Genomic DNA, 12170 nt, shown 5'->3' on the forward strand with positions numbered 1-12170 from the left:
GAAGTACGATGGGAATTCTGCCCGCCTTCTTGTTGTCTCGTTCTATAATGTTATTATTCCGGAGTGAATTCACCGGCAAATGTGTAGCTGATGGACCTTTTTAGCTACGTAGCTAAGTCCTTGGTTGGAGGGATTGTCCAATGAAGGAAGGTTAAGCAGACTGGGCAATCATTCCCTGGAGTTTTGAACAATAATGCGAGATCTCGTTCAAACTTGCACAATTCTTAAAGGGCTTGACAGGACAGATGTAGGTTTGTGATGCCTGTGACTGGGGAGGGAGGCGGCAGTACTAAAACCAGGAGACACAGTCTCAGTATAAGGGGATTTAGGACTGGGATGAGGAGGAGTTTCTTCACTCAGTGGGTAGTATATCCCTGGAATTCTCCGACCCAGAGGGTTGTGGACGGTCATTCATTGGGTACAAGACTGAGCTGGATAGATTTCTGCATCCCAAAACATCAGAGGATACGGGAATAGTGCAGCAAAAAAACGTTGAAGTCGAAGATCAGCCATGATCTCAATGAATGCAGAGCAGGCTCGAAGAGCTGAATGGCCAACTCCTGCTTCTTGTGTTCTTAAATTCACCTCATGCATCATATTCAAACTGAGAGGCGATGGGACCACATATTTAGAAGACTATGGCAAGAAGGTCCTTGTCTTGTCCCATGGTATGATGTTTTTTGAGGACATAATATTCAACTAAACTTTCTAGTATGTCACAGTTTAGACCATAAACTGAAATACATATTTATTAAACAGCAATGAATAATAATGTCAGGGCCTTTCATTACTTCTGCCTTCTGAGCATTTGTAAATAACAGCCACATAACCTATGTTATCACTGCTGAGTGCTTGCCCTGAGCGTGATTTTGATACTAGCCATCCTAAATAGTGCTCCTTATTTTTCTGTTGGCGTCAGTAGAACAGCAAATATCGAACAACTGAGCCTATATTGTCCTTTGAGAAATATCTTCGCTTTAATCAGAACAAAAGAAATGTAAGTATATTTACAAACGAAATAGTGCTGCCGATAGAGCTCATGAAAGGTTCCCAAAATGCTAATTTCAGAATTGAAACGTTTAGGACCAGCAGCATCCCCTTCACATTAATCTCTTCCGCACTTTCCTTTTACCTGCCTCTCCACTCCGCTCCCCTGGCGCTTCCTGGGAACAAGTTAATACATTTCTAAATCGTTGGAGAGCTGTGACACCTTCCCCATCTTTTAGTTTACTTTATGCGCCCAGTTTGTGGAAAAATCCCATTTAACTGTAAGTCATACCGCTCAGAAAACAATCAAGAAAACTAGGCGCTAGAAATGTTATCAACATCCTCGAGCCAATTTTCTGGTCGTTCTCATAATTCTCCGTGTAACCAGCAGGTTTTCTTCCCTCATTTGAACCGGACATATATACTCACCGAAAGATGGTGTTAAATTCAACAGAATTTTCCACGTTAATAATATCAGGGAAAGAAATGTCAAATTGACTTTCTTTTTCTTGAGTGGAATGAACTCCAATCTCTGTCTATTGTTGAAATAAAAGCAAAATACCATGGATAATGTAAATCTGAAGATTAAACGGAACGTGCTGGGCATGCTTAGCAGCTCTGACAGTATATCCGGCCCAAAAGGTTAATTCTGCCTCTCCACACAAATGCAGCCCATGCCCTCTTCTTACTGGCCCAGCCTCACATCTCAATTAAGCAACCCCCACTACCCACACCCCACGGACCCAGCCCCACGCCCCGTTGACCCAGCCCCTCCCCGCAAAAGATTCGCCCCGCACCCACACCCCACTGACCCAACCCCACATTCCATTGACACAGACTCACATCCACTCCCCACCTACACAGCATCGCACCACTCTGACCCAAGCCCCCCTACCCACAGGACATTGACCCATCCCCACACTCTATTGACGGAGACCGACTCCCCACTGGCCGAGACCCATACCCAACTGACCCAGGCCCACACATCACTGACCTAGTCCCACAACCCACTGACCCAGACACACACCACACTGATGCACCCCGCACTGACCCAAACACCACGCCATTGACCTACCTCCACGTCAGTGGCCTCTGGCCCAACCACAAAACCCATTGATCCAACTACACTCTTTATTGACCAAGCAGAAAATCCCAACAGCCTACTGACCCAGCTCCGCACCCATACACTCGACTGTCCTAGCCCTATACCCACACTCAGCTTAACTCACACCCACAGCGTCCCTGACCTATCTTATACCAACACACCACATTGATCCAGCCAAACACCCTGGCGACACCCGATACTGCACTGACTCATCCTTAGAAATATACACCACTGGCCAAACATCACATCCCACTGGGCACATGATAATTCCAGATCTCACCCCCTGGCCCACAATTAAAACACCACATCCACTCAATAGTGACTCACCCCCACAAATGATTGCCCCTGCGCTATGAAGATGCCTCATTGACGCAGCCTTACAGGAGCACTAAACTGAACAAGTTCATCACACCATTGATCGGTCAGCAATCCCATACACCGCTGTTTAAACTCCATAGCCAATTGAGAGAGCTTTGCCTTCACGAATCAATGAGCAAAGACAAATTAACCGATATGAGGAGGCAGCCAAACCCAACTAACCCAGGCTCGAATTGAGCATCATTTTCTCAGATTCACAACCACAAACCAATGACTCAAACTCCCACCCACACATCATTGTCCCAACCTCACACACACAACCCACCCCAGCCTCAGCATCCACATCCTACTTATCGATCCCCATATATGAACTATACTGGCCCAGCCCCTCAAATATAACCCACTGGCAAAGTCGTACATGGGTATCCCATTCACCCAGTCCCGCACACAAAACTGCCATTCACTCAGCTACTTGCCCTTATGTTTGACTTGGTCCTCCAGGCAAAGGTTATTTACACAGCCCCAGACCCGCACCCCACTGACCCAGGGGACACCAGTTGATTATGCACATTCCACCTACACAATGTCTGCCTGGTAAGCCTTTAACTCTGTGACTCTCTGATCTTCTGACCCCTCCCCACCCTGACCCTTCCACACTCCGTCGCTCCAACCCCCACCATCCCCCGCAATTTCCCTTTCACTTAAAACCAGTCAAGACACTGCTTTTCCCAGTTCTATTGTAAGCTCATCAAACTGAAACATTAACCTGACCTGAATTTTTCCCTTGTCGGGTGCACGATCGGAGAGCCTGGGAGCGGATGTGAAATGCGCTTCTGCCCGATCAGCCCCGCGACCATGATCTTACGCTGCTTGGCCAATTGAGAGGCAGCCAGTGTGAAGCCTACCCAGGGAAAGGCTCATCACTGCCGTTGGGGTAGAGAAGAGGGCAGCACCGATATCACTGTAAGTGCTGGTGAGCGCTTCCAATGAGCTCCCTGAAGGCAGACAAATGCCTCAGAGAGCTGCAGACCTCCAAATAATAAAAGAAAACACAAAAATGCTGCAAAACTGTCCATGCAACACAATCAAGCACCTGAAAGCAGGCCTCACAAAAATACAGTTCCCAGATATTTATTTTTATGTTAAATTCTTACGGAGATTTCATCCCTCCCTTGGATGAGGTTTCATCAAGAATGTAAAGGTCGCCTGTTCGATTGGCTGGTCCCCCAACGTAAGGTTGGACGGGCACAAAAACCCGCTGACAATTGAGACGTTAATGGGTTTAATTTCCCGCTTCATTGTCCGCGGGAGCTCTTCAACGTTTGCCCGTGCCGGCCAAGCGAAATATCGCACGAGTGCGCGATGGCGTCAGGACGCTAGTCGAACATCATCTCGAACGATTCCACGCCTGCTTGGGTCAGGCACGCGCCCGTCTGCGGGACTCTGGACTCTGTTCCTACCTTCACATATACTGTCTCACAGGCTGACTATTTACAAAATATTCCTTTACATTTCACATCGACAGCATCAATTAGAGATTGCTTTTATGTTTTGAAGTTGTGTTTCTTGAATGTTTGACACTGTATATTATTATTTTAATTAGTTACGTTCTTTGAAAAAAACTGGATATTTATTCTGATTCCTTTTATTTTTTTTTCTCTCTCGAACCCTCCCCCCATCCCCCAGTCTATGGGGCACCGCTCTGACAGATTCTTGTGCTGAGGATCTTGCCTCTGTTTTTAATCACTCACTGACAGATTTGGACCTGGGTAATAACAAACTGGGAGATTCAGGAGTGAAACGACTGTCTGCAGCTCTGAGCAGAACGGACTGTAAAATACGGAAACTGGAGTAAGTGGGAGGCAGTGTGTGATTGTGTTTAGAAAACTTAATATTTAACAATATATTTTGAGCACTGTTACTAGTATTAGCTTCTGGCAGACAATGCTGCTGCCTGGGCTTTGCCAGTTGCTGGGTGGGCAAGACCTTTTGACCATGTTCACTTTTATCCTTAGTCACATATAACGCTGTAAGCCTAACACTGTGTACTGCTCTCACAGCCATTAGACAGGAATTATCTTTCTCCCCATCACAAACTCCATTCTTTACCATCACCCCTCCATGTCCACACAGGAGTGACACGGGTTTAAGATGTGGAGTACCGTGATTTGTTTTGTATCCTCACCAGTTTTGTCATGTTAATAATCGGTGCACTTCCATTTTGCACTCTCCCTACCCCCTCCCCACCCCCCACCCAATTTACTGTCACTTAAAACCAGTCAAGACGCTGCTTTCCCCAGTTCTATTGTAACCTCATAAAACTGAAACATTAACCTGGCCTGAATTTTTCCCTTGTCGGGCGGACGATCGGTGAGCCTGGGAGCGGATGTGAAATGCGCTTCTGCCCGATCAGCCCGGCGACCATGATCTTACGCTGCTTGGCCAATTGAGAGCCAGCCAGTGTGAAGCGTATCCGGGGAAAGGCTCAGCACTGCCATTGGGGTAGGGAAGAGAGCAGCACCGACGTCACTGTAAGTGCTGGTGAGCGCTTCCAGTGAGCTCCCTGAAGGAAGGCAGATGCATCAGAGAGCTGCAGACCTCCAAACAATTTTAAAAAAACACAAAAGTGCTGCAAAACTGTCCATGCAGCACAATCAAGCACCTGAAAGCAGGCCTCACAAAAAGAAAACAGTCCGCAGATATTTATTTTAATTTTAAATCCTAACAGAGATTTCATCCCTCCCTTGGATGAAGTTTCATCAAGAATGTAAATGTCGCCTGGTCAATTGGCTGATCCACCAACGTACGGGTGGATGGGCCAGGAAATCCCGCTAACAGTTGGGACATTAATGGGTTTAATATATTCTCCAAATATTTATATAGGAAATGAATACTGAAGTGTGTATTTGTCCTTAGAGGGTGAGGCTGGGAAATTAATAATGGGAAATGAGGAAATGGCAGATGCGTTGAACAGGTATGTTGTGTCTCTGTTCTCTGTAGAAGACACAAGAAACATTCCAAGAATAGTTGAAAAGCAAGAGGTAAAAAGGAAGGCGGAACTTCAAACAACCAGGGTTACTGGGGAAAGCTATTAGGGAAACTATTAGAAGCAAAGGTTGTCAAGTCGTTTGACTTGATAGCTTTCATCGTAGGGTCGTAAAGGAAGTGGCTGCAGACAGAGTAGATGAATTGGTTGTTGATCTGCTAAAATTCCCTAGATTCATTGAAGGTTCAGCGAATTGAAAATCATATGTGGCTAATGTATTAGATTTCTTTGAGGAAGTAAAATGAAAATTGTTCAAGGAGAATCTGAACATTTGGTGCACTTGGATTTCCAAAAGCAATTTGAGAAGGTGTCACACCAAAGATACCAAAGATAACAAGATAAGAATTTGTTATACAGGTGCTGGCATATTAGTATGCATAGACGATTGATTAGCTAACAACAAACAGAGAGTTGGGGTAAAGGGTCATTTTCGGTTTGGCAAACTGGTACCAGCGGAGTGACACAGAGGTCAGTGCTGGGGCCTCAAATACCTATGCAAATTACTTGGGTGAAGGAACTGTATGCATGGTATCTAAATTTGCCTTTGGCGCAAAAGTAGGAAAGTAACTTGTCAAGTGGGCATAAAGACTCTACAAAGGGATTTAGATAGGTAAAGTGAATGGGGAAAAAATTGGCAGATGGAGTTTAAAGTGAGAAAGTGTGAATTTGTCCTCTTTGGCTGTAAGAGTAGAAAAGCAGTATGTTACCTGAATGGAGAAAGACTGCAGACTGTATGGTACTGAGGGTTCTTGGCACCCTGGTCCATGAAAAGCTAATAGTCGGCATGCAGGGGAGCAAGTGATTAGGAGAAAATTGGTATCCTGGCGTTTATGTGGATGCTGTGGCTGAAGCATTTGGAACGACTGTGTAGTAAACTAAACTAGATGCTGAGTGTGAATCTCAGTGGTGTGTTTACGCCCAGCTTCCAATCAAGGCTTTGAAATGTGACGTGTTTATAACAAAAATACATTGCTTTGATGCACAAAAACCCAGCAGCCATATTATCCCAGCAAAAGAAATCAAGAATTGTATTCGATCAAGTGAAGAGATGTTTAAAGTTGCCAAAAAAAAGGGGTAGCCTGAGAATTGGGAGCATTTTAGAAATCTGCAGAGGAGGACATAGAAATTGATTAAGAAAGAAAGGATAGAATATGAGAGTAAACTAGCAAGAAACATAAAAAACTGATTGTAAATGTTTCTATTGGTATGTAAAAAGGAAAATATTAGTAAAAATAAATGTGGGTCCATTTCTAGCAAAGTCAGGAAAATTTACAATGCGGAATAAGGTAATGGCAGAGAAATTAAACAAATACTTTGTGTCTGTCTTCACAGAGAAGAATACTAAAAAAATGCTCAAAAATAAAGGAGAATTGTGTAAACGAGGAACTGCAAGATATTAGTATTTGTTAAACAAAAGTATTAGAGAAATCACTGGGACCTAAAGTAGACAAATCCCCTGAACCTGACGATCTACGCCCCAGAGTGTTGAAAGAAGTGGCTGAGGTGATAGTAGATGCGTTGGTGATCATATTTGAAAATTCTGTAGCCTCTGGAATGGTTCTTGCAGATTGGAAGGTGGAAAATATAACCCCGTTGTTTAAGTAGTTACTGACATAAGTAGTAGGCAAAATGCTAGATTCGACATTACAGGGTGTGATAATAGAACACTTAGAAAATAATGGCAGGATTGGGCGGATTTAACATGGATTTATTAAAAAGAAATCATGTTTAACATACCTGTTGGGGTTTTTTGAGGATGCAGTCAGTAGAATAGACAAGGGGAGACCCTTGGATGTGGTAAAGTGAGGTAGCGCAAGGATCACTGCTGCAGCTATTCGCAATCTATATCAAAGATTTGGATGTGGGGATTAAATGTCATTTACAAGTTTGCAGGTGACAGAAAATTAGGTGGAAGTGTGAGTTGTGAGGAGGATGCAAGGATGCTTCAAGGGGATCTGGAGAGGATGAGAGAGTGGCCAAAATTTGTCAGATGGAATACAATATGGACAAATCTGAGGTTATCCGCATTGGCAGGAAATAACAAATACAGACCATTTGTTAAATGGTGAGAGACTGAGAAACGTTGTTCTTCAAAGGTATTTCAATGTCCTTGATCAGGAGTCACTTAAAGCTAACATGCAGGTAAAGCAAACAGATAAAAAGGTAAATGGTATGTTGGCTTTTATTACAAGTGGATTTGAGTATAGGAGTAAAGATATCTCACTCCCTTGGTGAGACAGCAACAGTAGCACTCTATGCAGTTTTTGTCTTCTTAACTAAGGAAAGATATACTTGACTTAGACTAAGTGCGATGAACGTTCCACTAAAATAATTCCTGGAGGCATGCGTGCTGAGGAAAAATTAAATAGACTGGGCCTCTATTCTCTGGAGTTCAGATGAATAAGAGGTGATCTCATTCAGGCATACAAAATTCTTACAGGGATTGACAGTCTAGATGCAAGTAGGAGGTTGCCCCAGGCTGGGGGTGCCTAGAACCAGGGGACACAGTCTCATAATAAGGGGCAGGCCATTTAGGACTGAGATGCGGAGGAATTACTTCACTTAGTTGGTGGTGAATCTTTGGAATGCACTGCCCCAGAGGAGGTTCAGTCATTTAATATATTTAAGACTGAGATTTATAGATTTCTACACATTCAAAACATCATGGAACATGGAGTTAATACAAGGAAATGTTGTTGAAGTGGAAGATCAACCATGATCTCAGTGAATGGTGGATTGGGCTCCAAGGGCTGTATGGCTGGTTCCTGCTCCTATTTCATATGTTTTTATTGCAAGGGGAATGCATTGCAAAAGTAGGGAAGTTTTACTGCAGCTATACAGGAACTTAGTCAGACAGCATCTGAAGTAAAGTATACAGTTTTGGGCTATTTAGTTAAGAAAGCGTATAATTGCATGAGAACCAATTCAGAGAAGGTTCACTCGACTGATTACTGGGATGAAGGGGTTTATTTTATGAGGAAAAGCTAAGCAGATTAAGCCTATACCCGTTGGAATTCAGGAGGCTGCGAGATGATCTTATTGAACATACAAGATCCTGAGGGGCCTTGACAGGATGTACGCTGAGATCTTTCCTCTTGTGGGTGTAAAACTGGGGGACACTGTTTTCAAAAAAAAAAAATAGGGGTCTCCCATTTAAGACTGAGATGAGAAGAAATTTAGTTAGTCTGTGGAATTCACTTCCCAAGAGGCGAATGGAGGCTGGGCCATTGAATATATTCAAGGCTGAGTTAAGGTAGATTTTTGATTGACAAGGGAATCGAGGATTATGGCAGACCAACAGGAAAGCAAAGTTGAGGCCAGAATCAGATCAGCCAGTATCAGATCAGCAATCATCTTATTAAATGACGGAGAAGACTTGAGGGGCTGAATGTTCTATTCCTGCTCCTAGTTATTCAGTTCTTATTCCAACACGATCTTCAGACTACAACCTGTGGCCAGTGATGGATAGAGAAGCATTATGTTTTGTGGCCAAAAGAGGCTCTCCTGTGCCCGTTCATTAGAACCATAGAACAATAGAAAAGTTACGGCACAGGAGGAGGCGATTTGGCCGATCTTGTACATGCCAGTCCGAGGACACCCAGGTGCCCTTTCTAATCCAGCCTTCCTTCACCTGGCCCATAGCCCTGCAGCTTAGAGCACTTCAGGGGCAGATCCAGGTACTTTAAAAGAGTTTACAATGTCTGCCTTTACGATCAACTTGGCAGTGAATTCCAGACACCCACTACCCTCTGCGTAAAAAAAGTTCTTTAAAAAAAGTAGGGGGCTACACCTTCTGCGACTTATCCTGAATGTATGGCCCCTTGTTCTAGAATTCTCCATCAAGGGAAACAATTTTACCCTGTCTGCTCTATCGATACCCCTCATAATTTTGTACACTTCAATCAAGTCACCTCTCCGCCTGCTTTGTTCTAAGGAAAATAACCTCAACCTATCCAATCTCTCCACGTAGCTACACTTTTCTAACCCTGGAAACATTCTTATAAACCTCCTCTGCACTCTCTCCAGAGCTACTACGTCCTTCCTGTAATGTGGTTACCAGAACTGCACACAATACTCCAGTTGTGGCCTCACCAGTGTTTTATACAATTCCAACATCATACCCTTACTTTTATATTCTATACCTCTACCAATGAAGGAAAGCATTCTATATGCTTTCTTTACAACCTTGTCTACTTGAACCACTGCCTTCAGGGACGTGTGTACTTGTACGCCAAGATCTCTCACTTCATCTACCCCTCTTAGTATATTCATATTTATTCTGTAATCCCTGTAACAGTTTGAACTCCCTAAATGTATGACCTCACACTTCTCTATGTTAAAATCCATCTGCCACTTTACTGCTCACTTCATCAAGATCGTTTTGGAGATTATGGCTATCGTCTACACTATCCACTACTCGGCCAATCTTCGTGTCATCTGCAAATTTCCCAATTTTGCCCCCCACATTTACGTCCAAATCGTTAATATATAGCACAAACAGCAAGGGTCCCAACACCGAGCCCTGTGGAACACCACTTGAGACAACGTTCCATTCGCAAGGGCATCCATCGACCATTACCCTTTATTTCCTATTACAAAGCGAACCTGATATCCAGTTTGCCACATTACATTGAATCCCATGGGCTTTTACTTTCCTGACCAATTTTCCATGTGGGACCTTGTCAAATGCCTTGCTAAAATCCATGTATACAACATCTACTACACGACCTTCATCAACCCTTCTTGTCACTTCCTCAAATAATCCAAACAAATTTGTGAGGCAAGACCTTCCTTTAACAAATCCATGCTGACCACCCCTGACTAGTCCATGCCTTTCTACATGACAGTTAGCCCTATCTCTCAGGATTGATTCTACTAATGTGCTCACCACCGATGAAAGACTAACTGGCCTAACATTGTTTGGAATTTCCTTTGATCCCTTTTTAAGCATTGGAACTACGTTTTCTTTTCTCCAGTCCTCCGGTAACTCCCCTGTATCTAGTGAAGATTGGTAAATCATCCTCAGAGCATCGGTTATCTCCTCCCTAACATCCTTCAACAGTCTAGGAAACAATCCATCTGGCCCTGGTGGCTTATCAACTTTCAAGGATTTCAATCCTTCAAGCACTTCCTCTCTGTTTGACTATCCCGTCCAATATCTCGCAGTGTTCCTCCTGGAGTACTATAACTACATCCTCCCTTTCCTTTGTAAACACGGAGACAAAATATTCTTTCCAAACCCTTCCCACAGCCTCTGCATCTACACACAAGTTTCCATCTTCATCTCTGTTAGGTCCCACTTTTTTCTTAACTAACCTTTTAGCATTAATGTATTGGTAAAACATCTTTGGGTTATCTTTAATTTAACTTGCTAATCTTTTTTTCATGCCCTCTATTTGATTTCCTTATTTCCTTTTTCACTTCTTCCCTGCACTTCTTGTATTCGTCTAGGCTATTTGCAGTGCTTAGTTCTTTGTGCCTATCGTACGCTTTCTTTTTCTGTTTGATCTTTCCCTGTATTCCTCTAGACAACAAGGGGGTCTAGATTTGGCAGTACCACTGTTATTTTTGTAAGGGACATGTTTACTTTGTACAATTAGAATCTCGCTTTTTAGTGCTTCCAACTGATTTTCCACTGTTATATCTTCCAGCAGTGCTGTCCAGTCCACCTCAGCCAAGTCCCTTCTCATTTCTGCAAAATTTGGCTTCCCCCAGTTCAAGACATTTACTCCTGGCTTATCTCTGTCCTTTTCCATTGTAATGCTAAATCTAACTAAGTTGTGATTAATGTCCCCGATATGGTCACCAATTGTCACTTCACTCACTTGCCCTACTTTGTTCCCCAAGACGAGGTCTAGAATTGCATCTCCTCTCGTTGGGTTTGTCGCTAATTGGTTGAAAAAAAATTCCTGCACAAAGTGCATGAATTATTCTCCCTCAGTGCCCCTTATATTGTTTGAATCCAAGATGATATTAGGAGAGTTGAAATCTCCTACTATTATTACCGTCTTGTTCTTACAAGTCGAAATTTGCCTACATATTTGTTCTTCTATCTCCCTTGCGCTATTTTGGGGTCTGTAGTATAGTCGCAGTAGTGTGACTGTCCCTTTCTTATTTCCAAGCTCAATCCATAAAGCCTCGTTTGTTGACCCATTTAGTATATCATCCCTTCTCACAACTGGAATTGATTAATTAACCATTAGTGCTACACCACCCCCCCCACCCCCCACCCCCTTCCCCCATCCCCCCACCCCCCCCCACCACCCCACCCCCCCCAACCCCACCCCTCCTTTTTTATCTCCTACTCTATATCGTGTCTGAAGACTCCAACCAGGGATATTAAAAGCCAGTTTTGTCCCTCCTTTAGCCAGGTCTCCGTTATTGCAATGAGATCCTGCTGCCATGTGTCGACCTGTGCCCTTAACTCATCTACCTTGTTTGTAATGCTACTTGCATTGAAGTATAAACAGTTTGACCCGATCAATTTCTCTTGCTGGACACTTTTTAAACTTTGCTCCTCCTGTAAGTCTATGTGTATCACAACGTCCCTAGCTAATGTTCTACCTCCATTTTTCTGATCTGAACCTGGTCCTACTCCTGTGATTCCATCCCCCTGCCACATTAAGCCACTCGATCTCTGAGCTCCACCAACCATCCGCCATGCCTTCAGGCCACTCAGCTGCTGCACTTCATCTTCAATTGGTGTAAGGATGG

General features: G+C 43.6%; 1 protein-coding gene across 3 annotated transcripts in view; it reads left to right on the plus strand.

Moving 5' to 3' along the window:
• Nucleotides 1-12170, plus strand: part of LOC144672033 (NACHT, LRR and PYD domains-containing protein 3-like) — a 1181600-nt gene that overhangs the window by 937930 nt on the left and 231500 nt on the right. For 2 of the 3 annotated variants that reach the window (XR_013574061.1, XM_078533978.1), the window contains exon 8: nucleotides 4097-4261. Coding sequence is in view for 2 of the 3 variants with exons in the window: in XM_078533978.1 (XP_078390104.1) it covers nucleotides 4097-4261 (165 nt within the window). In the remaining variant the exon portion in view is untranslated. Of the gene's footprint in view, nucleotides 1-4096; nucleotides 4280-12170 lie in introns of all 3 variants that reach the window. The other variant, XM_078533980.1, reaches the window with a different exon arrangement.

This window comes from Cetorhinus maximus, chromosome 35 (assembly GCF_964194155.1).
Source record: "Cetorhinus maximus chromosome 35, sCetMax3.hap1.1, whole genome shotgun sequence".
Taxonomy (NCBI): Eukaryota; Metazoa; Chordata; class Chondrichthyes; order Lamniformes; family Cetorhinidae; genus Cetorhinus; species Cetorhinus maximus.